The following is a 26,941-nucleotide window of genomic DNA, read 5'->3' as shown; positions in this document are numbered from 1 at the left end:
GGTTGGGGGTGAGATCGGACGGAGGATGGGGGAGTTTTCTCCCGGTTTTGGCGCTTCTCGCTCTAACGCGCTGAAAATATGACGATGATTTTTAAAAAAAATAAATGTGTCGGGAATAATTTCTCATAACTCTGGTTTTCCTTGGCCTATCGAGATGATTTAAAAACTAGTGTAAAGCTTGAAGTCTGGACTTTCGACACAGATTAAAACGAAGTGTCTAAGAGGGCGGATTTTTCCCGCTAGAGCGTTTTAAATCGGTCATGTGACTTGGACGCGCCAGCGCGTCCGTCGACTTTGAAGAGTTAAACAACACAAAAAGCATTCAATAAAACAACTAACAGATTACATGATAATTAAAATTCATAAACTTCCACTTTTTTACCAACTCTGAGAACAGGGTGTCGTGACTTCGTCTTGGTTTATGTGAAACTTTTACACAGAAGTTCAAGCTAAAGGATGTAAGTAACGAAAGCTGTTGTTTTTGCAGAGCTCTGTTTGAGTACGATCGAACAAGAGACAGCTGCCTGCCCAGCCAAGGATTGAGTTTCTCTTACGGGGATATCCTTCATGTCATAAATGCTTCTGATGACGAGTGGTGGCAGGCGAGGCTCGTCACGCCTCACGGAGAGAGCGAGCAGATCGGGGTCATTCCCAGCAAGAAAAGGTACCGCCGCTCTCCGTGTCCCAAGTTGTTCCGATGCGAGCCAAGTGGTGACTTCCCCCCCCACAAAAACAAACAAAAAAATTTCTGTTTTTGCTTTCTAGAGTGGAAAAGAAGGAGCGGGCCAGATTAAAAACTGTCAAGTTCCACGCCAGGACAGGCATGATTGAGTCTAACAGGGTAAGTGTCGGGGGCCAGCCGCTCGCTGCCCCGGCGTCCGAGCAGCGGCCTCTTCAGAGCCGCTGCAGGGCTCCCGGGGAGATGGCCTACTTCCTCCTGAGTGTGGGAGAGGGGACCAGCACCTGCTCGCTGTCGCACGCACAACGAGCGCTCGTTTTCCTGTGTAGATTACAGGGGAGCTCCGTATAGATGAGGTCTTTGGAAACTCAGACACTGTGTTCACGTTTGTCAGAGGCTGGTCTGTCAAATTTAAATCTCACGTTTAGTTCTATTAATGTGAAGTCTGTATTTGTTATTCAGGATATTATATTTGCTGAAATGTTAGATGTTTAATTGAATCAACAGATGCTTGTTTCCCTTACATTGATGTGCCGTTCAGTTTCACCCATTACCTGCTTCTCATTTTCATTATTTGATGGATTGTTTGTTTACATTTCATTTCTTATTCTTTCTTTCTTTTTTTTTTTTGCATGGTTGTTGAGTATCTTCATTGAAACCCAGTCTTGTTTTTGTTTTCACCCTCTCATTGCCTCCCCCCGCCCCTCCCCCTCCTCTCACCCGCACGTCAACAAGCAGACAGTCAAAGTTAAGCGCAAAAAAAGCTTCAACCTCTCACGCAAGTTCCCGTTTTACAAGAGCAAGGAGAATATTGCGCAGGACTTGGTGGAGCCTGAACGTGAGTACCAGCTGTGTGATCGAGGGGGGGTGTTGGGTGGATTTTTTTTTTTTTTTTGGTTAGTCCTTTCTCCTTCACGCTTCATTTCTGTCTCTCATCTTTCATCTTCCCACTCACCTCCAGGGATGGTTTGTGTGACGGCACCGCCGCTCTCATCCCCTTTCTCCCCATCCCAGAGAGATTCCCCACATGCACGAGATGTGGGGTTCCTCTCTGGGGGGGTGGTGACTGTGCATCGTCTGTGGGCTCCAGAGGAGTGTCCAGCTGTGTGTGTGTATGCTGCCAGCTGTATTTGCACGTTTTTTTGGCTGCATTAACACGAAGGCCTCGTCCCGATCAATTCTTCAGTCAGTCGCTGACCCACAACAAGGAGAATCTTATTACCGGGCTGGAGCTTTAACACTTAACAGGTCAAATCCCATTTTAATGGGATTGGGCTTGTAATTGAAAGGCAGTGGCTTACTATGAACAAAGCGGAGCTCAGGCTTAATGAGTATGACAGCACCGTATGGCAGCGGGTGCACTCCTCTCCTCCTCTTTTCCCCCCAACTCTCACTAACCTCTTCTTCTTCCTGTCTGCTTTCTTCTCTTGGTTTCTGCTCTCACCTGTCGGGACACCTAGGACTTCCCAGGGTTAAGCGATGACTTTTATGGATCAAAGAGTTTGAGTAAGTGTGTGGTTGTACTGTGTTAAGCAGCTGTCCCCAGAGAAAATGCTTTGTCACTGCAAGGCCCAGCTGGGAATGAAAAAAAAACCCAAAAATTAAACCACACATTTAGAGTGACACACGGCTCACACGCATGCCTCAGAGTCATAATGCATCCAAAAACATGTAGTTACAGTGTGGGGGGTGGGGTGGGGTGACACTTACCTCCACTGTCTCCTGGGGTCTTTATGAAAATATGTTTTCTAGAGTTTCATCTTTTAAGATCACCCAGAGTTAGGAGACATCTGTTGCAGAAGCAGAGTTTCGCTCCGTCTGGTTGGAAACATTTCTTACTTCAGTTCCCCTGAGTCAACCAGTTCCTGCCCCCCCTCCTGTGAACGCCATAACGCCTGAATGTTTTCTTTCTTTTCTCTGATACGATATCTGCTGCCACATCCACAGATCTAGCAATAGGAAACATTTGGCCAGGGAATTCTGGGTCAATTGGGATGCTGTCACAGGAAACACTTAATTTCCTATTGCTTGCACCTAAAACCACTTCCTCTAATATTGCAAAAACCCGGCTGCCGCACCAGACAAGACTTCTGCTTTCTTTATTCCCTTTTTTTTGATGGCCTTGTTAGCTTTTATTCTTTTTTTTTTTGTAACTTACAGACAGGTGAAAATAGTTTAATTTGAAAGTGGCTTGTATTGATCTAAAGTTCCCTCTTTTCCTTTACAGAATGCCTGACATCCAACACAAGTGACAGTGAAAGTAGTTCAAGTGAGTCACTGAAATGTATTTATTTATATAGACGAACAACATTTTTTGTATTTTTTTTACAGTCTGGAAAAGTTCAGAAACATCAGAAATTAGTTTTTAGCAATTTCTGTATGTATGTTTTTTTAGCAAAAACATGTTTCTGAACTTTATTATATATATACATATATATATATATAATAAAATAGATCAAATAACAGAATGCTTTTCCATTTTAATATATGTAAAATGAATTTGTGTGCAAAATTGCTTTTTAAATCTGACTTCAAAACGGGGAAAAAATATATGAAAATGAAGAAAGACTCAGTTTGCAGCACTATAATCATGGTTTTTACTTGCATTTTAAAATACCATGTAAATCTGAAAAGCCTAAATGTGTCAGATGTTCATCACTTACAGCTGTGTAATTGAGATAAGTTATTATTATCTCCTTGTTTTATTTGCTGCTGCCCACCTTCGTGTGCAGTCTGCTGCACACATACAGTAAATATTTGTTCTTGGGTGGCAAAAATGACAAAAAAATCAGTTAAAAAATCTGAAACTTTAAAATAGGTCAAGTGTAGGAACCGTATTCAGGAAGTAAACATTATTTTGTTTCTCTTCATGAGTATGTGATGGTTTTTGTTTTGTCTCCTTACAGAGGGACAGGAGGACACGATCCTTTCCTACGAACCAGTCATTCGGCAAGAAAGTGAGCGGACTCAGTTTGTTTAGTTATTGGTCAGTATCCCTTTCATGCATTCTCACCTGCCCTTTTTTTGTCTCACATCTAGTCCACTACACAAGGCCTGTGATCATTTTGGGCCCAATGAAGGACAGAGTAAACGATGACCTCATCTCTGAGTTTCCCCACAAGTTTGGCTCATGTGTACCCCGTGAGTTTCCGCTCTCTGCACGGCGCGCTAAACACACGAGCTGGGACAAAAATAAACGCGTTCCATTTCCCCTCCGCAGATACGACCCGTCCAAGGCGAGAGAACGAGATCGATGGCCAGGACTACCACTTTGTGGGTTCAAGAGAGCAAATGGAGAAAGACATTCAGGATAATAAATTCATCGAGGCTGGCCAGTTTAACGAGAACCTCTACGGAACGAGCATTTTGTCTGTCAGAACCGTGGCTGAGCGGGTTGGTATCGACTCTTCTCTGTGGGGTTGGGTTACCAGAGTGGGAAAGCTGCCAGAGTTACATCAGCTGCTCTGCTTAATCTAAGAGATGTTTGTCAATAATGTTTTCTTTCAGGTTTTGTAAAAGGCGGTGATTTAGAGGCATTATCAGAACCACAACTATGGTCTTGAATATGTGACACGGTAGTATTAGACAAATGTCAGCGATGAAGTACTGACAGAAGTCTAATCTGTCTTCCAACAGGGGAAACACTGCATTCTGGATGTGTCTGGGAACGCCATAAAACGACTGCAGCAAGCACAACTTTATCCGATCGCCATCTTTATAAAACCAAAATCCATTGAAGCTCTGATGTAAGTCTTACTGAGTGTCGTAAATAATATATCTGCAGGTCTAAATGTGTTAAAGTAACTTTGGACGCTGTCTTTTTTTTTTTTTTTTTTTTTTCCAGGGAAATGAATAAGAGGCAGACGTACGAGCAGGCCAATAAAGTCTTTGACAAGGCAGTGAAGCTGGAGCAAGACTTCGGAGAGTATTTCACAGGTAGTCTTTTCATTTTACTGATGAATATTTTTATGTTTCATTTAGATGTTATTTGAATCCCATTAAATACTGCAGCTCGTTGGTGCTGCAGCTGCTGGTGAACAGCATTCAGGAGGGAGTTAAACGTTTGCAGGGGCTCTCGGTTTTCTCACCTTCCCGCTTGAATTTTGAACGTGTTCAGACAATTTGTGTGACACGTTTTCTCACAGTTGTCGGAGGCGTCTTGAACCCTTCTCGGTTGAAGTTTCTGTGTAAACTCTACAGAGGATGACAGAAAACAACCGAGGCTACAGTCCCGAATGTTTAGGTCTGAGAAACACACTGAGGATAAATATTATTTATACATAAAAACTGGTCCAGATGAACTATCTTCAGTTCAGAAGTAGATTCATTCCAGTAGGTTAAATCATAAACATGGTGATTGATGTCAAGGTGGGTACAAAGTGGGTTGAGGCGGGTATGATGTGGGCGCAAACAGGCAGCAAACTAACGTAGAAAACCCGTCTGCAAGCTGAAAAATAAAAAATAGGCCGTCTGCTCAAAACGCAGCTCAGAGGCACAAACGTTCAGAATTCGGTGACGCTGCAGAGGAGAGTTTGTCTATTTTCTCACAATTTGGAGTCGCAGCCCAGCGAGATACGAGCCCAGGTGTGGTTAAAAACTTTCCAACACGTGTTTTATCTAATGCCAAAGATGAATAAATGCTGACTCATCAAAGTCAGAAACATATTTAAAATTGTTGATAGCAACGTTATAAAAAAAAAGAAATAAAATGCAAGGTTATCACTGATGACATTCAAACTTCACCTCAAACTAAAAGTGTGCAACAGTTTAGTTAAAGCTGCCAACCTTTAAATACATCATTAACTCCCTAATGTTCTTGTGTTTTGTCTGAGTAGCAGCTTAAAACTAAAAATATTCCATCTGAAACACACAAAAAAAAACCTAGAAATGTGGCAGATTGTTAAAGTTCCTGCCTATGAGGTGGTTCTGTTGCAGCTAACAGGTGTCTGCCTTTGTGTTTCCATCCAGCTATCGTACAGGGTGACTCGCTAGAGGAGATCTACAACAAAATCAAGGCGATCATCGAGGAGCAGTCCGGGCCTTACATCTGGATCCCCTCCCCAGAGAAGCTCTGAGCTCCCCGCCGTCCTCTCTGTGTCGATGCAGAGCTCCCCTCCTGCCTCCCAGACACCCCCGCCCACGCCCACACGGCCCCCTCCTCACCTCCTTTTTACAGATATGTTTCATATCAAGTTTTAGTGTCATCATTATGTTACTCTCTAAATGAAAAGAAGTCTTATCACCATTACTGTGACTGTGCACACCCCTGCATGATTTCAACAAATCCATTCAAGACTGGAATTGCCATTCCAAAGGAATTTGTCAAATGAAAACAAAAGGGAAACCGAATAAATCCTTTTTTTGTGAACTGGGACTGCCTGAAGATGAGAATGTTGTGCAGAAGTCGAGAGAGACAAAGAAGTTGTGATTCAGAGATGAGTTGGAGGGGAATAGAGACAAATCAGACCAAGTTGGAACACTTTGTAAATGTTCATCAAATCACATTTAAAAAGACAAACCAGACAAGAGGTTGAAGAACAATTACGGCTTTTTGTTTTTAGTTTTTTTTTGGTTTTGTTTTAAAGACTTGATCAAATTGAGCCCTGCTGATGGTACTGTTCAAGGAGTCGTCGCTCTTCTTTCTACTGACTGAGGAAATTAGTGAAGAGCCTAACAAACTGGTGATGTATTTATCACAGACCAGCTTGCTGTTTGGTTGTCTGCCAGTTGTCTGTGCTGCAGCCGATAAGCCACCTCGGGAGGCAGATCGAGAAGAAGAAACGTGTTGTGAATCTTTACATTTATATTACGAAATCACAAGTCAAATCATTCTGAGATTTTACAGCATATTAAAAACTACACATTTTACACTTAACTAGAATTGTCAATTTTGGAGGGCTGTTAGATTTGGTTTTCCTTTTCTTTTGTGGGAATTTTTTTTTTTTTTTGGTTCTTTTTTTGTTTTGTTTTAAATTTTGCTTGTGGATTTTAGCTGCTCTGTAAAGGATGGAGGTAGAGACGTGTAACCGGGCTCTCTGCAAAACACCAAACTGCCTTACATCTAATACAAATTCTGTTTTGTGACTACATGTTGTCTGTGAGGGAGGCTGCAAACATTTGATTGGGACACAAAACTTTTGCGTCCTCCAGCTGTCAGGAGCTCTGACATTAAGTGCAATAGATTTTTAACGAAATAAGCCTAGCCAGCCCACCCCACCCCCCTCCTTCCTGTTTTTAAACATTTCTCCCCCCTGTGTAATTACAGAATTTGGCTTTTTACAATTTGGACAGCCGGAGCCTCCTAATTCCTGTTGAGCAGCAGACGACCCTATTACACTCTCTGCCTTCCTAGAGGATTCTCTTCTGATTCGTCACACGGTACTGTCCTATCTGCCACCGCTGTGGTGGACTTAAAACGGGTAGAACAAGACAACAAATTGTATTGGATGTTTTAACAATTAAAGAGTCAGTAAACCCTGTTTTGCATTGTCCCCCCTGCCAAAAACAAAAACAACACTAAAGTTGGGTTTGAGTAAACATTCACTCTTTGTGTATCTATAAACGTATGAATTCTTTGCTTCGTTGGCGGGAGCTGAACCACCGTCGACCTCTTTGAGTCTGAGCTGAAAGAACAGCCCGGGAACTTTACCAACCAGATACCAGTTCCTCCGTGTTTAATAGGCCACGTTTGGGCAATGACAAGAGTTCAGAGTTGTCAAAAGTGGGGAAAAACAAGTACTTGAGGAAGGCGCCCTCACTGGGGTAAAAGTGTTTTCAGCTGGATGGAGAAATCAGGTTGTGTTAAGTCTTCTTTTTCTGTGGGGCTGAAAGCTCGATGAAGTCCATCAGTTTGGAAACCTCGGAGTCTGAAGTGAGCTGCGGCACAGCTCCGTGCAGATCCCGGCGCTGTGTGTGAAAGGGTTGATGTTGGAGGGTACATCTCGAGGAGGAGTGCTGTGGTCCAAGAGCCACGAACATTCTTGCTTTCCTAATCAGCTTTTCAAAGGGTGCAAACAAAGGTTTCCCTCCGGACCCAACAAGAAGTTAGTCCAGACCTCTGGGTCTTTTTGCTCTCTCTCTCAAGCCCACAGATCACCTGTACCTGCAGGCATTTTCTGATCAGGTGTGCCCCTCCCCTCCCCTCCTCCCCACTGCTAAACCAGCTGTCATTACCTGTGTCCAAACCAGAGTTCAGGGAATAACCGAAGGGAACAGAGCCATTTATAAACTGCTTGCAGACTGTTTCAAAACGGTGTGGTAGCTGAACAATGTAAATAAGCCCCCAGCAGATTCCCCCTCACCTATGCTTCATGCATGTGTGACTCAAACTGGGACTAACATGTTTTATAGATCACAAATGTCAGGTAAGTAAAGTTTGAGCTACTCTTGAGATATAATTTCCATACAAACGTGCTGTAATGTCGATATTGCTCTTCAAATGCCTATTGGAACACTTAACTAGTGAGATGGGAATCCAGTTCCCTCAAGTAGGGCCTGTCTACATGTGACTTCTCGTGGAATGTGTCTGGGTGTATAGATTAAAAAAATAAATAAAAATTATATATATATTGTAAAATAAAGTGATGCAGGCAGAAACCTACACAACATCACAGAAACCAGGAGCAGGGATCAATACCATCATTAGAAGTTTAGAGTTGGTCCTCTCTGGTGTTTAGTTGAAATCCAGCTGACTGTTAACAATGTGTGTGGTATTCATACCTCAGTCAGCCATGTCAAAGCCCAAAGAACTTGATTTCATTTTACTCTTTCCATTGAGGTCGAGGCAACAAGATGGAACCTGAATGCCTCTGTGTGTGTATAACTGATGAGGGTCTTTGTTCTGATGAGAGAAATGATGACATATATGCTTTTATTTTCTGGGTGGGGAGGGTGTTCAGGGTTCTTGGTTGTACTTTTGGGTGATGATATGTTTCTGTTCTAGCACATCTGTGCAGTAAGTGCTTGCAAACATGAACCCTTTGATTGTACAGTAGTTTCCTTCCTGTCACTGCAGGTGGTACAGCCTATCAGGACACTTGGCCTCATGGTCTTCCCTGTCCTAGTCATGAGGGAACACAGTCCTGCAGCTTTTGTTTGGGTTTTATTTTGGGACTTGACAAGAGTTTATTTGTTTGAAAATAAAATATGTGACTCAGTTATGATCTTGATGTGCTTGTTTGTCTGGTTTGAGCAGCTTTGGATTGGGCTTGGATATTACTGCAGTTGTTTGTTTTTTAAAGACTTTTAATCAGAAACTATGGATATACAGTTAACAATCTTGTCAAAACTAACAAGGACAAATGCAGTAATTTACCAAAAACTCAAGAGTATACATAGCGTTGGGAACAATTACCTGCAACGAACTGATTAATCAGTTTAAGGTCCCCCTCAGAACAGACATAAGAATCCAGGTGGGGACTGATGACCTGTTCTAGTCCTCGATGGTGATTCTTTTTGTTTTGTCCAATCTGTCCAGGATTTCACTGTAGAGACCGGACATCTGTGGACACACAAACAGCTGTATTACAGCTTTATAACCTGGTTTTAAAAAGAAAAATAGAAAACGCCACATTTCACCTTCAAAAACACCAATGCAGTGGCTGGCAACACCAATAACCTTGAATGATTATTATCCTTAATTCTGCTCATTATTGGGTCAAATACTTTGTCTAACAAGATGATTCCAGCTCAATCACGCTCCTTTTCTCCCCTGCTTCCCCTCTACTGATGCCCTACCTGTGTCTCATAGCTCTCCTGCAGAGTTCCCAAGTGGCGGATGAAACTCATGGCAAGGCCGCACCACTTCTCGGCTTCAGGGTACTGGGCCAAGCTGTACAGCAGTATCCCTGTGTTCCAGGCCTGAGTCAGCAGCCACAGGGTCTCCATCTCTGGGAAGTCATCCGGCTGCAGAGAAGAGCAGGAAGATGTTCAAAAGGCCATTTAACAGAGGCCACCTGGCTGACTCTCTTGACGAAGTTGCCTTTAGTGTGATGAAGCAGCAAGAAACCAAGTAAACTTTTCATCAAATCCTGTGCCATTTGTGTTAACCTTTACTAATGCTGAAAAAAAGGGGGGGGGGGAACATGAATCAAATCATTTTAATTATTTCATTCAGATTCCCCAACACTTTAATCTTGTCCCTTTACTTTGATCCAAAGAATTAAACAGCTTTCAAGTAAGAACTCCCTCTGAAAGGGGAAATATGCACTGACTGAAAAGCAGCGTGATGTCTCAATAATTCCATGTCTCTTTCAGAGCTGCAGCTCACCGGCAGTGTGATGATTTGTGCAGCACATTAACATTCAAACTGGCAGGAAGGGGCGGTGAATGGAAGCATCTGCTAATTGAACTGCAGCTGAAAGCCCATTGATTTATAAAAAAAAAAAAAAGGGATGCTTCTAGAACAGCGGGCAGCCATGGAGTGGAAGAGAGGGGGTTAATTATATAGCGAGGACCAGTTCTGTTGGAGGGAACAGGAGGTGGGAGCTAAGGGATGTTGATGTGCGATTGGTGCTGACTCACTGCAGCTGATATGATGGACAGGGCCTCCTCAAAGTAATCCCACACCTCTTCCAGCACGTGGGCCTCCACCTCTGACACACTACTTGGAAGGGACAGCTTGATCAGACTGTGAACGCACTTGCTAAGGTGGAGACACATAAAACAAGACATGGAATCAGAAACGCCTACATCCCAATAGCAGCTTGGTGGATAAAAAAATAAATAAAAAATTGTGCAATGTAGCGATGCCTGCAGTGGGTCAGGTCAGCCTGTGGTTGTTTCTTGTGCAGAGAGAGAGCAACTCTCAGGGCCTTCTTACACAGCAGAGGGAAGTAGGCAGGCGGTTCCATGGCTAAGGCTTCATTTAGGGGGAAAAATACACAGTGAATACTGGGAAGGTCTATAAATACTGACTTGTCTGTTGCTAACAGAGATGAGAACAACCTGCCATGGTCTCCAACACTTTGGTTTCGACATTTTCAAGCTCCAGAACAGACTCGAGTATAGTCTCAACCTTCGGATCGTTCAGCTTGGCACGAGCTTCAAATTCATAAAGCAGCAGCAGCGAGTCTGTTGGGTCCACTGGAAAGGTTCCTTTGAATGCATAAAAAGAAATGTATATTTAGAAAAGGATCAAAATAAAAAAACATTGCAGTGTAATTTCCTTCTAGCTTAAATACTGTTGCTGTTGTTTTTATTGTACCTGATGCTTTCAGGGTTTTCCAAACCTCCCAACAGGTCAGAATATGCTCCAAAGCCTGGGTGAGCTCCTCGGCCTGTGAACCAAACACACTCAGCGAGGATTCTGGGTTCACTGTCGCCATCTAGTGTTCAGTTCCTCTTCAAAGGCAGAGGGATTAAAACCAAACGCCTACGCCTGCACCAATAATGTGGTTAGTCACCTCTCCTCTCCACTGGTCTTGGTAAATTTCCATCCATTTTGATGGAGAGCGTGCTAAATGTAGAGGGTGAGGAGGTGGGCGGCGCACCTGGGCGGAGTGAGGAGACTTCCTGCAGAGCTCCAAAGAGGCGGCAGCAGCCATCAGCAGGCAAGTCCTCTGACCCATGAGCAGAGTGCGGTCAGGAGGGCACAGCAGGGAAAACTACGGGGTCAAAGGGCAATTTAAGTTAAACAGAAAGGCACTGCTTCCAGGTCTGTAGTTTTAAGAATAAATATTCTGCATTTGCTGATTCTAAAAAAATGAAATCCTTCAGTCAAGTTTGTCTCAAAAAATCTACTTAAAATCCAGACGCTAATTGTATGGATGTTTTCTCAAGCATAAAAGAAGAGACATATTATATTTTATCTCACAGCACCAGCAGCTCGAGAGTAAAGCACAGCATACTTGAAATAAATAAAAAACAAACATTTTAGATATTTGTTTACTGCTGGTAATATTTCAGAACATACGTAACACATAAAAAGATATTTATTTTTAAAGACTCCTCTGCTTCAGTCTTTCATTTGCTCCTTTTTATTGTTACTTTCCCCAGTAAAATTATGGATGTTAGAAATATTCTCCAAGGCCATTTTGTTAAATGAATTGCTTCTCAAAGGATAATCTGAATTCCTTCCTCTGTAGCACTTTTATTGACTAGACGTGTCTTTGAGTCCCATCTATATTCTGAAGGTTTTCACAGGAGTTGATTCAACAGTTTATTTCCACAATCATGACCAAAATACATTTTTATACACGTCGATGAATAAAAAAAGAGAACTCGTGTCTCTCTAATATGTCAGCAAAATGTAAAAAGATTTTTGAACTTGGCTTTTCTACATTTCAGGATTCCGCTTTTAAAATCCATCTCTGTATCTTTATAAATCTTTTTTTTTGTCTATTGTCTTAATGTGAGAACATCTGAGGAATTTTGAGAGTGACATTTAGCTTAAAAAGGTATAGCTCTGTCAACGTCAGATGAAGGACCAACATTAAAGATGTGCTTACGTTTAATCTGAGAAAGATTTGATCAGAGTGTGAAGGGGAAGAGGTAAATTTCACAGTGCATTTTCAAAACAGATGTTTAATTCTGTTCAATCTGCCCTCGTGTACAGCAGATAAATGATTAATCCAACTGACAGAGCCAGCAGGCACGGCTTACCTGGTAGGACAGCGTGAAGAAATCCCTCATTCTGTCGGGGTTGCTCTCACACTGCAGAGCCGAGTTCCAAGCTGCAGCCAAGACACACAGGAGCACGCCTCACGCACACGAAACCAGGCCGCTGCAAGATTTTAGGTGATACCTACCGTGTTAGATTGAAGTGGCAAGGAAAGAAAGAGTCCGTACCGATTTTTCTGAACCAGTTAGCCTCCTCTGTGCGCTGCTCGGCAGTCATTTTAGGCTGGTGTGAAATCGTCTGCAGAGCTGCAGTGGAGGCAAAAAACTTCTCAGATGCACAACAGACAGATGTACTTTGGCTATTTTCTACCAAAATATACTTGCTGCATATATACCCACCCAGTTTTAGATACGGCAGCAGGACATCCAGATTCACATCCCTGCGTGGATGGAGCGTTAGACGTAACCTTCATGAGTTATTAATAATCTTTCATTTCTTTGGGCCTTTCGCCTCACCTCGTCTCATCAGCTGATTTGTCTACAGTGGAGAGCACGAGTCGAACCAAACACCTGTAAAAAAATAAATAAAATATGAAAGAAGAGCCTGGTGTTGACCTCCTTTCTCTCACCTACTAACATTATTATACAAAGACCTACTTTCTGTGAGGAAGGAGAAAATAGGTCAGTGGATCAAAGAGGTGAATGAAAAACTAACAGAGTCACTCTGGTTTTCAGGACACGTGGAATGGGACTCCTTTGTTTTATATAAACGTGCACTATCTCAACACATGAATACTAAAACATTTTATGAGTTTTTTAATGTAAAGGTTTGCAGTTTGCGACAACATTATTACTTTATTAGTTTAATCAATTTTATGAAAATAAATTATGAGGCTAAAATATAATTAGCAAAAAGATACAACTTATAGTTTAGATATTTTATAGGTGAACAAACCTCTGCTGGAAACTACAGCTGCTGCATCCAGTTTATTCAGTGTTCATCACATCCGAGTGTCTACGGCCTTCTGATATAAACAAGTTTATTCTCTGGATCCTGCTTGTTTCATTCTTGACTATATTTTAAACTAGTAAGTGACACAAAATTGCGAGGAATAAGGCTAGGTTTTTCTTGCAGACTTAACGAAAAAGGCATATAACTCTTGGTTTTATTTGATTGTTTTTTGTGAAAATATAACTTTTCAATTTGTTTTGCTGATTTCACCTTATTTGTTTTACTTTTTTATGTGATAATATTTAACTACCCAAGTTAGATTTTTGTTGTTATTATTATTATTGTCATTTAGCATGTTGGCCCATTTCTTGTTGTGTTCCCAAATGCTCAACAAATAAAACTGACACTGACATGTGAACACTGAACTCTTCGAGTCATTTTCACAGACCTCAGACCAGTCAGAACCTGAGCTGGATTACTGGTGTTTTCACATAAAATCTCCAGCGCTTTCATGGCGGTTTCCTGGTGTCCGTTCTGTCGCAAGAAAACACACATCCTCATCAGCACTAAAACAGACTCAAAAACACATCACACACACACACACACAAAAAAACATAACCTGTTGTGGTCGCTGTTCAGCATGTTTGTTTATAAAGATGTGAAGCAGAACTAAACCATGGGAAGGTGGCAGACCATAATGCTCCAACTAAGATCACTACTTTTAAGTCTAAATCATAACATTTCTACGAGTCCCCACTCCCTCCTGCTCAAGAGGCACCAACCAGATATGATCAAAGTGACAAGGACATGATCCCTCTTCTCCTTCCCACTCATAAATGCTTTCAATTGCGTTAAACTGAATGTCTGTCCAGGCTGCAAGTAGCACTGATGAGGTGCTATAATCATTAGAATAAAACCATAAGACGGGAAAACGTGATAAATATTTCACCGGGCTTCATTTTTATGACTGAAACGAGTGACGAGTGCTGCGATTCATTCTACCTCCAAAGCAATCTGAGCAGCCAGACTGAGGAGATAGGAGGCCGAAGTCTCCAAAACCAGCAGTCTGTCCTCGCTGGCCACCGGGCTCTTGGACAGAAGTCCCATTGCGTTCAGCGCCTCTGCAGCTGGTGCACACAAGCAGCCCCATAAAAAGTGATTAAACTGCAACAATGAAAAAGTAATTATTTGCTGAGCGTGCATCACACGGCTAATGTTTAGTTGATACCTTTCTCTGAATTGCTCTCTAGAACAGCAATCTTGTAAACACTGAACTGAGTAAAGATGCTTTCAGGATCACACCTCTCTGCTTCTTTAATGGCTTCTTTAGCCTGAGAACACAGTTTTTAATACTTTTAATAAGTCACCTTGCAGAATCCTTGCTGACAGTGATGCAACCGCACTAAGTTTAGCTACAGTGACTCGGACGGTTTTACCTTTTCCAGCTGCTGAAGCTGCAGAAAGCAAGATGCTCTGTTTCTCTGCAGTTTGGCCAAGTTCGGCTCCATTTGACCCGACTTGAAGAAACTCAAGGAGTAGTTATACCACTGAAGAGCATCGGAAGAGTTACCAGCCTGAGAAGAAGCATAAATTAATTGTAATTCCTTTTTCAATATAAAAATTAACTTTTTTGATTGAAATTATTCAAACTACATTGTTTAAAGTGGTCAGAAACTGACAGTTTAGTAGAAATGCACTACAGAGTAAATTGTGTTTCTTGTATGTGGATTTTCATCCTGTTCATTCAGCTTATTTAAATATTTTCCTATGAAACGCTGTAATACTTTCATTTTTTTCATCTTGTCTATCTGTATGCATCTGTCCGTATCAAACAAACTTATGAAAACGTATCTTTAAAGGCAGATGTATTTGTGTTTTGCAGTAAACCCAGATTTAAAAACAAAGCCTTATGGACTCAGACAGGAGGATTTTACTTCTCTTGTTGCACTGAAGGAACATGGCCAACCACTGAGCTGAATGCACTGTATAAACACAAAAAAAATACATTTTGAGAATAAACAAGGATGTGTTTTTCAAACCTCAAAGTCTTTGGATCCTTGATCCCACAGCATGACATGCAAACTTGTGAGTGCCTGTGGCGCCAGCTGTTTACCAGTATAGTGGCCTGTGGGAGTGAATGAAAACGTCATGCTAATACAACGAGGAACTGGCTTCAGACTAAGAGAAGTGAGCTGTTATAGAATTGGCTGCAACAGTATGGTACCAGTGATGATATCTTCTATCTTCTGTTTGGCCAGCAGCTCCTTGCCTTTCTGCAGCAGCAGCTCAATGTGCAACACAAGAGCATTTCCCAGGTCAGGGGACGACTCAAAGTGCTGACACACACATTTCAAATACTCAAATGCCAGCAGTTCTCTAGAATAATCAAAACAGATCAAATGCAGAGCTAGATAGAAGTTGTCTAACCAAAGAAAAGCTAAAGTGTACAATCTGTCTGCACAAACTGCTGTGTGAGGATGTTGTGGATGTGGATTTCTACAAGAAGGGATGGTTTTAGGGTTTTTACCTGTCCTCAGCCATGAGCAGTTTCACAATGCTCAGACAAACCTCAAGGGAAACCTGGGATTCCAGCATCTCATTAAGTCCTGAAAACACATGTTTGTGATTTGCTTTCTAATGTACTTTTTTACCCCGGCTAAGTTGTCCGTAGAGAAAAACGAACACTTCCCAGGCTCCCAGAACGAGCAGGATCTGAGCCTGAGACGCTCTGAGGGAAAAGGCCTCAGCAGAAGTTACATCACTGTAGAGACTCGCCGTGGTTACAGAGGATCAAAGCAGGAACATCTTATTATTCTTCAATTCATGTCTCCAAATTCTTGGCAAATGACACCCCACTGTGGCCAGAGTTAATCAAATTCTGCATAAATAATTCATGGAGGTCTGGTATTAACTGACCTGCTCTGATATGATTGTCTTGGGCCCCACATCTCAGGAGGATTCTTATCTTTAAATACAGTCCAGATGTGCTTGCACACTCCTGCCAAAGTGCACAGAACCGACCAGGTACAGAGCATGATTACGCTTCCAAATGTAGATCTCAGTACCAAAGTGAAAATCATTTTTAGTGTCCCACCTTGTTGGCTAAGTTGACAGCATTAAGAGTCTTCTCCTGAAATTTCTGGCAGTCCCACTCTAAATACACCGTGGCAAGGAGCCTCAAAACCTTGGCCTGTTGAGAAAGACGTGGAACAATGAAATTATTTTATAATGTAGGACTTTTGAAATGGCTTTGACTTAGTTCTGTACTGTATCGTATTACCAGAACTTCTTTTCCAGGGCCGTATTTCATATTTGTTTTTCCAATGTCATAGCTTTGACTGAAAAAGAAGAGATATTTTTCCAACTTTTTAGCTTTCAAACACTTTTTTTTGTTAAGCAATCATCATCATATTTACCTCAGCCAGAAAGTACTGTCCTCAAACTTCCTCAGATTGTAAGTTTCTATTCCAAAGTTGTAGCACATGAGGGAGAGGTACGCCGTCTGTGTTCAGAGAGTATGTTCGCAGTTAACATCCCCCTCAGTTCCAACAACAATATGTGCTGTGAATGTGATAAATCAATATAAAGTGTTGTTACAGTGATAACAGAGGGATTATTTTACATCTTTTGGTAGCCGCTGCAACATGTCTTTACAACGCTGAATGTAGGCCGCAGCTTCTTGGTTATTCCCCTGAGTCAAGGCCTGTAAAGAAGATCATACCTGAACTTCCGACTAAATGTCATCAAACAATGTGACGTTCCTGATCGGCAACGGCAAAAAAATTTCCCCCTCTCATTGTTTCTCGGTTCACATTTTAGCTGTCTTACACTTCACACTGCAAGTCTGTCAGAACAGCACTTCCTAAGCTGCCAAATATCACAAGAACAAATATTCACATTGAAGGTGTCGAACATCACATCACATGCTCACCGACTCTGCCTGGCATGACAGAATTCGAAGTAGGTCCTTCTCCACATCCGCCTTGGATGAAGAGCTGTCAGCTGCTGCGTTGCCTCTGGATGTTAGCTGGCTGTAGAGGGTTTCCAGGCTCTGGGGATGCAGCATGTAGAGTAATTTGTAAAAACACCATATTTCTGTTTGCTCTAAACTTGCACAGATCTAAGCTCTCTCTCAGACTGTGTGCTCATTTTTTATTCACCTTGACAGCAAGCCTCAAGAAATTATCTGCCATCTGGGGATTTTTGCAGTCCAGCCAGGTTCTCCCTGTTTTGCTGGCCATCTGTAAAGATTAGACACTGACAAATGGGCCTTGTCCTCCTGAAACGCTGAGCACCCAGTGATCATGCCTGGAGTACGGCTTACCAGGATCTGCTTGCGAAGGGCGCCCTCTGTTGGATTCTCCGGCTCACAGCAGTACAGTAGACTGCACGCAACATGACGGACTGCATAGTAAAAAGAAAAAATAAATAAATGTTGCAGTATGATGCAATGTACCCGAGACTATCCCGGCTCACAGCTCTCACACTGTGTCAGAATTAAGTATTTTGTGTTAGCATCAATAACATTGCAACAAATCTGTAGGATACCTTTGGCTTTTTGAATTTTACTTAAAGCACCACCCAGATTTTTGGTGACTGCCCAGTTCCACAGCTGGATGGCACAGTCCTCAAGCTGTGAAAATCAGAAAACAGATTAATCTGACAGGTAATATTATCTGTTGTTACGACTGTGTTTAATAAACAGTTAGAAGCTGAGTGACAGTTAAATACATTTCATTCATAACTCAGCTGCAATAAAAAATTATGATAGGTTGAGTTAAATTAGCCCAGCATAAGCATATATAGACTCATAACTGTTTAAGAAACTATTAATTAACTTTGATTGTTGTGTAGACCACCTCATACACTTTTTAATCTACCTGCAAATCGAGTATTTTAGTGAACAAGTCTAAACCAGAGACTTCAGAAAAGAGTTCCTCTATGACTTCACCGTAATCTGTCAGCTGTTTCTGCAGCAAGTTCTCTGTTAGACCTGCGGAAGAGCAAAGACACATCAACAGGACATCAAGAGCAGATATGTCTCATCATGCCACAAAAACAAATCTAGCCATCAGTTTAAAAAAGAACAGGAAGAAATTAATGATTACAGAACGCACAACCTGTTGTCTGCAAATCCTGGCAGAAACCTTTAACTCACAGTGGAAAATATAAAATAATGTTCTAGATTATCTTTATCATTAAATACACTTTGTACAAAAAAGTTATTAGGTTGCATCTGGTTGCAATTATATCCTATCCTTCCTTGGACTAATGGTTGGATGTATGAAACTCTCACTGTCAAGTCAAAATGACCAGGAATTTGCCAACTTTTCACTTGATTTATTAGCTGCAGAGATTTGTATTTCTTGTTTTGCCGGGGTGAAATTCATATCGCTCAGGTCAGAAGAGATATCTTTTGTTTAGATAAGATTATTTGAGTCAAAAGTGTGTGTTTAAACAAGTAAGCTGGAGATTTAATAAATGTCTGAAAGTACTTCAGAGCCACTTTATAAACATGGTTATTGTGCACAGGAACATTGTCTCATTCATGCAAAAGAAACATTCGTTTTTCAGGTTTAAACCTTTTCTACCTTCTCAAATAAAAACAACTAATGTCGATATTTTACAGATTGCTCTGTTTTAACTGCATGTTCTGTCTCCTTATTCTCTGCTTGTAACATAAGCTTCAGTGCATATGATTTTTTTAATATAATTTCTGATAGATTCAAAACTATCCAAAGTTTGTTTCCCGTAAACGCCCTGACTACAACCAGCTGTGTAACACACATCCAAACTTTAGCTAAATCTGGATTACCTTTAGTGACAGAAGGCAACATCAAATCCTCCAATAAGTCTGTCAAGTCTTTTAGGTTTTAAGATTTTTTATTTTAAACTAAGAATAAACTATTTATTGTATGATTCACTAGTTCCAGACATACTGTATAAGTTAGGGATCAAATTATATTGCCTGGCCAAAAAAAACAAGTCGTACATGTTTTGGTGGAACACCTATGTTTGCAACATTTTCCTATGGCATCTTTTCAATAAACTTACGCAATTTTACAGCATTTAACATAAAGTCTTGTCCAGAGTTGTCGAACTCAACGTAACATTTTGTTCAGAACTGAACTCTGTGTCACAATGAAGGCCCAGGAGGACTGAGGTATAAGGCATGATTAATAAACTGTGATGTTTTGGAAGAGTACTGAGTTAGTTTTGTCTTTTATTTAAGGCCTACAGGTAAAAATAATTCCAATCCATCTTCAACTGAGACATTTGGGTTCTTGAAAACATATTAGTACCACAGTTTGAACTGAGTACAATCAGTGCTACGTATGAAAATCCTGGTCTGAGAGTAAAACTAAGTAGACAGCAGACCTAAGATTTTGGACGCATATTGTTGGTGAACCAAGACCTGACCAAATGAAGCTTCCCCACAAGTTTGTACGTCAGGAAGAATCAAATGAGAAGCTACAAATTGCATCACTGGAGTTTAAATAACACATTGCAGGTTTAAACGCATTAATCACTGCAGAGGGACCTTAAAACTTTGCTTAGTTAAATTAGCTGGTGACACTTTTCTGGCCAGGCGCAGCACATTTATATCGCACAGATTACTTTTAGTGAAACTAACACTATTTATGGCTCAGCACTTTTAAAACTGACTCCATACCAATCATTCTGTCCCTGCTTGCATATTTCTACAGACACATAGGGGTCAGATAGTATTACCTACATAATATTTTGATTAAGCGTGCAAAACAATGTGAATTTTATACATGTAGCAAAAAAAGATTCATATCTTGGCAAACAGAAACGTCATCTTCAGTGAATAAAACATCTTAACTTTCAAATTGCTCTCCTGATACTGGGAATTACTGTACATGTAGTAATTTATAGGCTCCATGTTTCTGGACATTTTGGTTTCATAATGTTTAGACATATTACACTTCAACCGAGGAGAGACAGGATGTAATGAAAAACAGCTGCGTACATACTGAAACCTAATTTCTAGAGATGTATAAATAAAACTGTTTGACACGTATTAGAGCAACTGCGGCTCATCGGATTGAAATAAAAACATTTCAACATTGCCAAAGTTAACATGATTTGACAGCTACGATCAGAGGTGCTTTTACAATCTATGCTCAGATAAAGGAAGAATAAAATATTTTACCATTTCTGACTGACTGAAGATTGCAGAGCTGTATGATTTGTTCCTATTTAGTTTAAAAATGCAATGACTGAGAACAGAGAAGAGCTGACTTCAGATTAGACTTCTGTCAATTTGTTAGCCTAATTAAATCTAAATTAATAGCCTAATTAAAACTACAAATCTAGCATTTCTTAAAGGAATTCTCATCACCTGATTAGCTGTGACGGCCATCTTGAATAGGAGTTGACTACAAAAAGTTATTGTAGATGGACACCCAATGATTACTTTCTGAGATGTTCATTAAACTCTGCTCAGTGGTTCATGAGATATTTTGTTAACAGGCAAACACATGCAAAGATGTTGTGCAGAGTGTAGCACTTGGAATACGTGTTGTGAATGACTCTAAGCTACTACCACGCTAAATGTTAGCACAACATCTGTAGCCATTTTTTGTTTTTTATGGTCATTAGCTGTGGCGGCCATCTTGATTTAGGATTATTCCTCATGGTAATCAGCGGTAGAGGAACGTCCAATGATTACTCCCTGAAAGTTTCATTAAAGTCTATCCAGTGGTTTAGGAGATATTTTGCTAGGAGACATAGTTTACTTTAAAGGCAAAAGATCTTGCGCCATTTTCAGCGAGCAGGAAGCCTTTTGGTATCTATGGTAACCATGTAACCGATGACGTTAGCTAGGTTACGGCAATGTGTCGATATTTCGTGATTTAACAATTGATAGTTACTCAAAGTGAGGTGAACATTTACTCACATTTCACAACTGAGACAAATTTCTCCATATTCGAGGTTTCAGTGTGAGGAAAACGTCAGGTTAGCTTAATTTCGCAGAGCGAAAATCATTTAGCTAAAAATGTATGCCCGCGAAAAGGAGGTTTGACGTCATTCACTAATGTTACGTTCATAGGCACTGGGAATTCTTAGCTCTTAAAATTTATGAAAATCAAACAAGCACTTTTGTCAAAAGAAATGGTTACAAAATCTTTATTTTAAAATTGTATTTTGCGTCTTTTAGACGTATTGGCGAGCATTGTCAAAAGGCAGCAAAGCAAATGTTAAGGCGTGTTTCTTTTTTCATTAATTTTATTTTTTGATTATTAGGGTTTAAAATGTCGTTTTTAAAAAAATCACAGTACCTGAGCACAGTGAAAGCAACAAACATTTCGTTTCTCGCCTTGCTTCCCAGTTTGATTATCAAATTCATATGAATTTCCACCACTTTTTTACTGTTAGGTGACAATTAAGTGATTTTGACACAAGATAATTATAATTATCTTTATTTTTACAATGGCCCAATCATTTATATTAATATCGGGGACTCTGTGGCCCTCAATAAAAAATAAGGATAGATAGATAGATAGATAGATAGATAGATAGATAGATAGATAGATAGATAGATAGATAGATAGATAGATAGATAGATAGATAGATAGATAGACTGTACCTCATGTTAAAAAACTGTAAAAAATTAAATTGTCAGTTTATTATAATTATCCGTTAAGGACTTCAAAAAGAACTAAGCCATTAACAGAGATACAACAGAACAAAGTGAGCAAAAACAACATCTTATGTATTATTTCTCATATAAGAGTCAAGTTTTTTCACACAAAAAAACACTCAAAAGCCGAGCGATTGTTTCTAGATGACATAACTCACTTATGTTATAGGATTTTAAGGCTAACGTATGCATTCACACAGGAACACCACAGCTGTTCAGCACCAGTGTTATTCAGGTGGCACAACAGTGGTCACTTTTAGTTTCTCACCTCAATTTACTCAAAAATGAAAATGTGTGGCATAAAGACTGTGATTCTGTCATTACATATTCAGTGACTGAGTGCAGTGATTGCAGTAATCCCTCCACTTTTTTCCTGAGGAAATAAATAAATAATAAATAAAACACTTCCATTGGTTCACTTGAGCAAAACGGAAGACTTCTTGCTGTGTGTGTAGAACTAGTTAGTCCCCCGTAGTGTGTTTTGAGCACAAACATCTAAAATAAACCACTTCAGATCCACCCTCTCAGCGAGCAACTTCCAGCAATTGTTCATCGGGAGACTTATCTGTTTCTCCTCAGACTGAAGGGAATGTCTCATTATTGACGGCCAAACGGTGAAAACATGCTGCAGCAGAGCTACAACTGTTTGTTACCAAATATCAGCTCTTTTTAGCGCATTCATCTTCAATTTTGCATGTTAGAAAAAGTTTTAAGCTCTCAGTTCTTACACTGACTTCGACTTTTGTTTCACTGTAAGCAGTAAATACTTCAGATAGTCCATGTTTTGTCCATAACTTTATTTTGTTTGTTGATTTGAATTCCCGTCTGTATTTTAAGGCGTGAACACTTTTCAAAAGCATGTTTGAGGTCAGCTTAAGTGAGGCAAAAAAAATGAAATCACTGAAAGGCCGAGTCTTTGAGGAGGAAAGATAAGCAAAGGGAAACAGAGGAATTTGTTTGTTTCACCCTCTACAGTGCATAATGATCCAAGGAATCTGGAGGAATAAAGGGCATGAGAACAAGTAAAAACTTGACATCTGTTCTCTCCAAACTCTCAGGCGTTACTGCACCGAGAACCATAATTCATCAATATCTTATTTACCCTCAAGGGATTTCTGAAGGAAACCTTTTTTTTGAAGAATTACATTGAATAACATTCACAAACTCCATTAAAATTTCTTTTGTGCTAAAAAGGATTGAGGTGTTGTTTGAGTTATTTTTTGAGTTTATTTTTGTATTAAGTTTATTGTTTCTGTGTTTAGGTTTTATGTTGTAAGTTGTTGGGCTGTTTTGCTCCCTGTGCTCCCTGTTCCCTGTCATCATTCACTTTTCTCTCTGCTCATTACCTGCCTCAACCACCCACACCTGTCCCTGGTTTATAATCAGTCACCTGTGTTCACTTTCAAATCACCCTCTGTCTTTAAAACCAGTTCATCGCCTTCACTTTCTGACTGGCTCGTTGTTGATCTCATCTGCTGTCCGGTTAGCCTCGTGTCTCGCCCCTTGTGTTGCTTGCAAGTTGGAGCCTGTGAGTTTTTGTTATTTGGTTTTGTTGCTACCACATCAGCTTATTGTTTATGAAAATAAATTAGTTTTTTCTTTGGAGCTTTTCAAATATATGCATTTTGTGTCTGAACCAACCAACCACTTAACCTGACAAAAAGTAGCCAAATAGTTAACGTAGTTTCTAGTGATGATGATAGCTTTTCTGATTTCAGAAATCATTTCTGGAAAAAGGGGCAAAGTGTGTTTTAGGTAAAAGACAAAAATAATCACACAGGCTGTCATCTGTAGCAGCACAAAAGCCCATGAATTTCCCATCTCCATGTGAGGAATTATAGTGGCATTACATTCCTGTGGTGGTAAGTCATGAGTTAAAAAACAAAACAAAAATGTGTTTTTCAGGTACATCCCTACATTTTTTTAAGTTTCATAAAACATAACTAAATGTCCTCTGCACACATTACAACTACGCTGGTAAGAAAGAAGAGTTAGTGGATCTGCTTGGAAATTCTAGAGAATAAGGTGTGGACTTCATCGCAAATTATGAAATCAAACAAAAAGTATTTTCTTGACTTCAACTATATCAAATGGCAGTTTGAAGGAGATTACTCTAGTAGTTTTCCAGATATATTATTATGCAATTCTGAAATGCAGGTACACACTGGATGTAAACACAGCACTTGGCAGGAAAGAAAAAACATGTGGAAGGTGGAAATAAAAGAGCGAATCTGCAGCTAAACGTGAAAAAAAAAAAAAAATGAGTCAAGAATAAATATCAGGGATCAAGCAGGGCGGTGGAGCGCCGTAAACACAGAGCTCAGAATTCAAACATCCAGCTTCTGCAAAACTTCTTCCAGACCATTTAGTTTAATGTCCGATCTGTTTTCAGTCACTTTGGCTGTTTCCGGAGGTAAACAAACACACAAGGTAGTTGGCAGCTGTTCACAAGTTTTGCTTGCAGTTTTTTTTTTTAAATAGGGACACTGTTACCATCAGTGTGAGAAAAACACTGTGTGGATTTCGTTTCTTACTTTATCTTTTTGTTTTGTTGACCGGTCTTCATGACTTTTGCAAATAAAATATGGCTTATTTCGAGCATCTTTAAAGCATGACAAGAAATCACTAAAGGTAAAAAACTTGAACATCTCAAGCCTTTTAAATGTGCCTAAAATGAAAAAAATAGATTAAGTTAAAAAAAAAGAAATAAAAGTACATATTTGGGGTTTGTGCTATTATTTATTGACCTCCACTAAGGAGGTATATGTTTTCAGTTTTGTTTGTTTGTTTGTCTGTTACTCAAAAAGTAATTAATGGATTTTGAGGAAATTTTTAGGAAATGTTGAGGTTCAAAGAACAAATGATTAAATTTTGGGTCTTGGCGGAGGTTTGTGCTTCTAGTTTATTCCTTCATTCATCTCAATTTTTCCTGGTTTAAGGTTGGAATATTTCAAAACTTGGGAGTTCTTTTTCATATCTAAAAAGTAAGAAAAGGGCTTAACGGTATTGTTGTTTCACCACTTGACTTCACCAGAGAGGGTTAACACTTTCGGGTGTAAGAAGTCGCAGAAATCCTATCATAATGAACCAGGCAGAAAAGTGATAACAAACCAGCAAATATGGGCCATGAGTCAACAAACGCTGAGCTAAGGCTCTGATGGTGCGTTGGATCTGTTTCTGAATTCTTCACTTGTGACAGTCTGGTCTCAAATTCCCAGGAAAACGATAAAAAATAAAAAGACTCTCATAGCTGAGATGCAACAAATAGTTTCCCATGTTGTCATGTCTCATAGAAATGGAAGCTGCTTAGTCCAGATGTGGAGCGGAAAGGTGATGAGAGGATGTTCCTAATTCACGTGTCCGATTCTGCACCTATGACCCGCAGCAGCGCACCTAATTGTTGCCGTGATAAAAGAAAACAGTCTGCAGCACATCCACACGCTGCAGGGTCCTGCTGGACAAAAGATGATTATTTACACTGATATAAAAGGCTGCACATCCTGTTGCTGCAGTTAAAAATAAACCCCTGGCTGTGTTTATTCTAAACACTCGGGCAGATAGATCCAACCTGAAATCACAGGGAATGTTTGCTTTTTTTTAAATGTTTTTCCTCCTGTAAGACAAGATAACTTCAGTTACCTTTAACCTGAGCTTCACAGTACTTTGATTGTGTTAAACTCAGAGGTTGGTTAAGTAAACGACCAAAGTTTACTGATCTGTTTCAGGATTTAACACAAAATTTCCTTTTACGGATGTCCTCGTTGATCCCAGATCAGATTACACAAAAAAAATCCAGGCATAAATGGCAGCTTTTGTGATTGTTGTTTAATTAATTACCAAACTTTGAGATTTTACATGCTAGTTTATGTACCAATGCATTCTAAAATAGATGATTTATAATGTTTTTTTTTTATTCTCAGGCATCAACATTTGGAATCAAAGCCAAACCTTGTATGAAATTATTTATTTTAAAAATTAATCCAGCCACCAATTTTGAATTTGTACTATTTTATAAATTCCTCTAATTACTTTCAGTGGAACAAAAATAGATTTTGATTAAATCAAGGGGACTAAATTTCAGACTTCATTTTTACTGCAAACACAAGATTTAGTAAAAGCCTAATTATCTGCACATTATTACACATATTAGTGACTCTAACTACAGGCGAAACAATCTTTAAAAAATTAAATGTTTTTGCACAGTTTGATTTATATTTTGCACAGTTTTTATCTATCTATCTATCTATCTTCTCATGTTGTTTGTTGAAGTTAGGATCCATGAGGTGTCATGTTGAGATGTCTGTGTTTGAAAAGATGCAGATCCAAAGCTCGAGACAATTTTGTAAAACAGCTGGATATATGGTAGACCTCAACATCTGGATAGTCAAAATAAAGTCGGGTTGTGTTCAATTACTTTATGGTTGATGTAAGATAGGCCTATTTAACCAAAACATCAACATCTTCCAACTAAACCAGTGAGCAAATCTGCCAAGTAATGACCTTCCTTGTTGCCATGTTTGAAAGATGTGCACAGACCTGCCATGAATCCTTGAAGATGCAGCCTAAAATAATTCATTCATTCAGCAAAAGTAATAGGCCTATGTACAGATAACAACTGGACTTATTTTTTAAAATCGAAACAGATTTCTAAGTTAGACACTGTTCAAATTCTCTTAAACTGTGTTCCCTATTCTGGTTGGTTCTCTTCAGATAACAGCTGAACTTTTATGCTTCTCAGTCATCCATGGTAAATTAAAAAAGGGCGTTTGAAAACCTCTTTAAAATCCCCTTTTTAGGAGTTTAAACCACAGTTTTTGTTAGTTTTTCTGAGTGAGAAACCTTGATGAAATTGATTTCATTGAGTTATCTTTGAGTTGATTGTTTTTACAGTTTCATGGTGTCTAAAAGTCATTAAAGCTTCCTCGTGAACTTTTACCATCACTAACAAACATATCGGTGTTTTATAAGTAAGCCCACACTGATTTTATTTTAATGAGTGCCCCCCTGTCCGGACTGTGTCCTCCCCGACAAAGTGACGTTGCGTCCTTCCTCCGTGTCTCCATTAAAAACGCGCGTCACGCGC

The 26,941-nt window shown here is 39.9% G+C and overlaps 2 protein-coding genes across 7 annotated transcripts in view; one reads left to right on the top strand and one right to left on the bottom strand.

The window, feature by feature from the left end:
* dlg3 (discs, large homolog 3 (Drosophila)) overlaps window positions 1-8,841 on the top strand; it is a 90,714-nt gene extending 81,873 nt beyond the window's left edge. For 5 of the 6 annotated variants that reach the window (XM_037977259.1, XM_037977258.1, XM_037977260.1 and 2 more), the window contains 10 exons: window positions 488-664; window positions 766-841; window positions 1,418-1,517; window positions 2,907-2,948; window positions 3,586-3,636; window positions 3,719-3,820; window positions 3,900-4,072; window positions 4,316-4,425; window positions 4,524-4,615; window positions 5,648-8,841. In XM_037977259.1, coding sequence (XP_037833187.1) covers window positions 488-664; window positions 766-841; window positions 1,418-1,517; window positions 2,907-2,948; window positions 3,586-3,636; window positions 3,719-3,820; window positions 3,900-4,072; window positions 4,316-4,425; window positions 4,524-4,615; window positions 5,648-5,754 — 1,030 coding nt within the window. In that variant the 3' untranslated portion in view covers window positions 5,755-8,841. Of the gene's footprint in view, window positions 1-487; window positions 665-765; window positions 842-1,417; window positions 1,518-2,139; window positions 2,186-2,906; window positions 2,949-3,585; window positions 3,637-3,718; window positions 3,821-3,899; window positions 4,073-4,315; window positions 4,426-4,523; window positions 4,616-5,647 lie in introns of all 6 variants that reach the window. The other variant, XM_017408272.3, reaches the window with a different exon arrangement.
* Window positions 8,842-8,940: 99 nt separating this feature from the next.
* tex11 (testis expressed 11) lies at window positions 8,941-21,242 on the bottom strand. Its single transcript, XM_017408215.3, has 29 exons — window positions 21,115-21,242; window positions 18,071-18,183; window positions 17,739-17,823; window positions 17,515-17,594; window positions 17,351-17,431; window positions 17,122-17,241; window positions 16,813-16,893; window positions 16,607-16,692; window positions 16,471-16,528; window positions 16,285-16,380; window positions 16,107-16,188; window positions 15,718-15,796; window positions 15,415-15,566; window positions 15,230-15,315; window positions 14,627-14,764; window positions 14,419-14,521; window positions 14,193-14,317; window positions 13,639-13,724; window positions 12,755-12,808; window positions 12,638-12,678; window positions 12,467-12,544; window positions 12,281-12,351; window positions 11,170-11,283; window positions 10,884-10,956; window positions 10,625-10,774; window positions 10,430-10,538; window positions 10,202-10,322; window positions 9,416-9,583; window positions 8,941-9,179 (listed from the first exon to the last, which is right to left on the bottom strand). Exons 1-29 carry the CDS (start codon window positions 21,140-21,142, stop codon window positions 9,111-9,113), a joined length of 2,727 nt encoding a protein of 908 aa, XP_017263704.1. The 5' UTR covers window positions 21,143-21,242; the 3' UTR covers window positions 8,941-9,110.
* Between the last annotated feature and the right edge of the window lie 5,699 nt (window positions 21,243-26,941).

This window comes from Kryptolebias marmoratus, linkage group LG9, assembly GCF_001649575.2.
Source record: "Kryptolebias marmoratus isolate JLee-2015 linkage group LG9, ASM164957v2, whole genome shotgun sequence".
NCBI lineage: Eukaryota > Metazoa > Chordata > Actinopteri > Cyprinodontiformes > Rivulidae > Kryptolebias > Kryptolebias marmoratus.
This window is presented reverse-complemented; position numbering and strand designations above follow the sequence as displayed.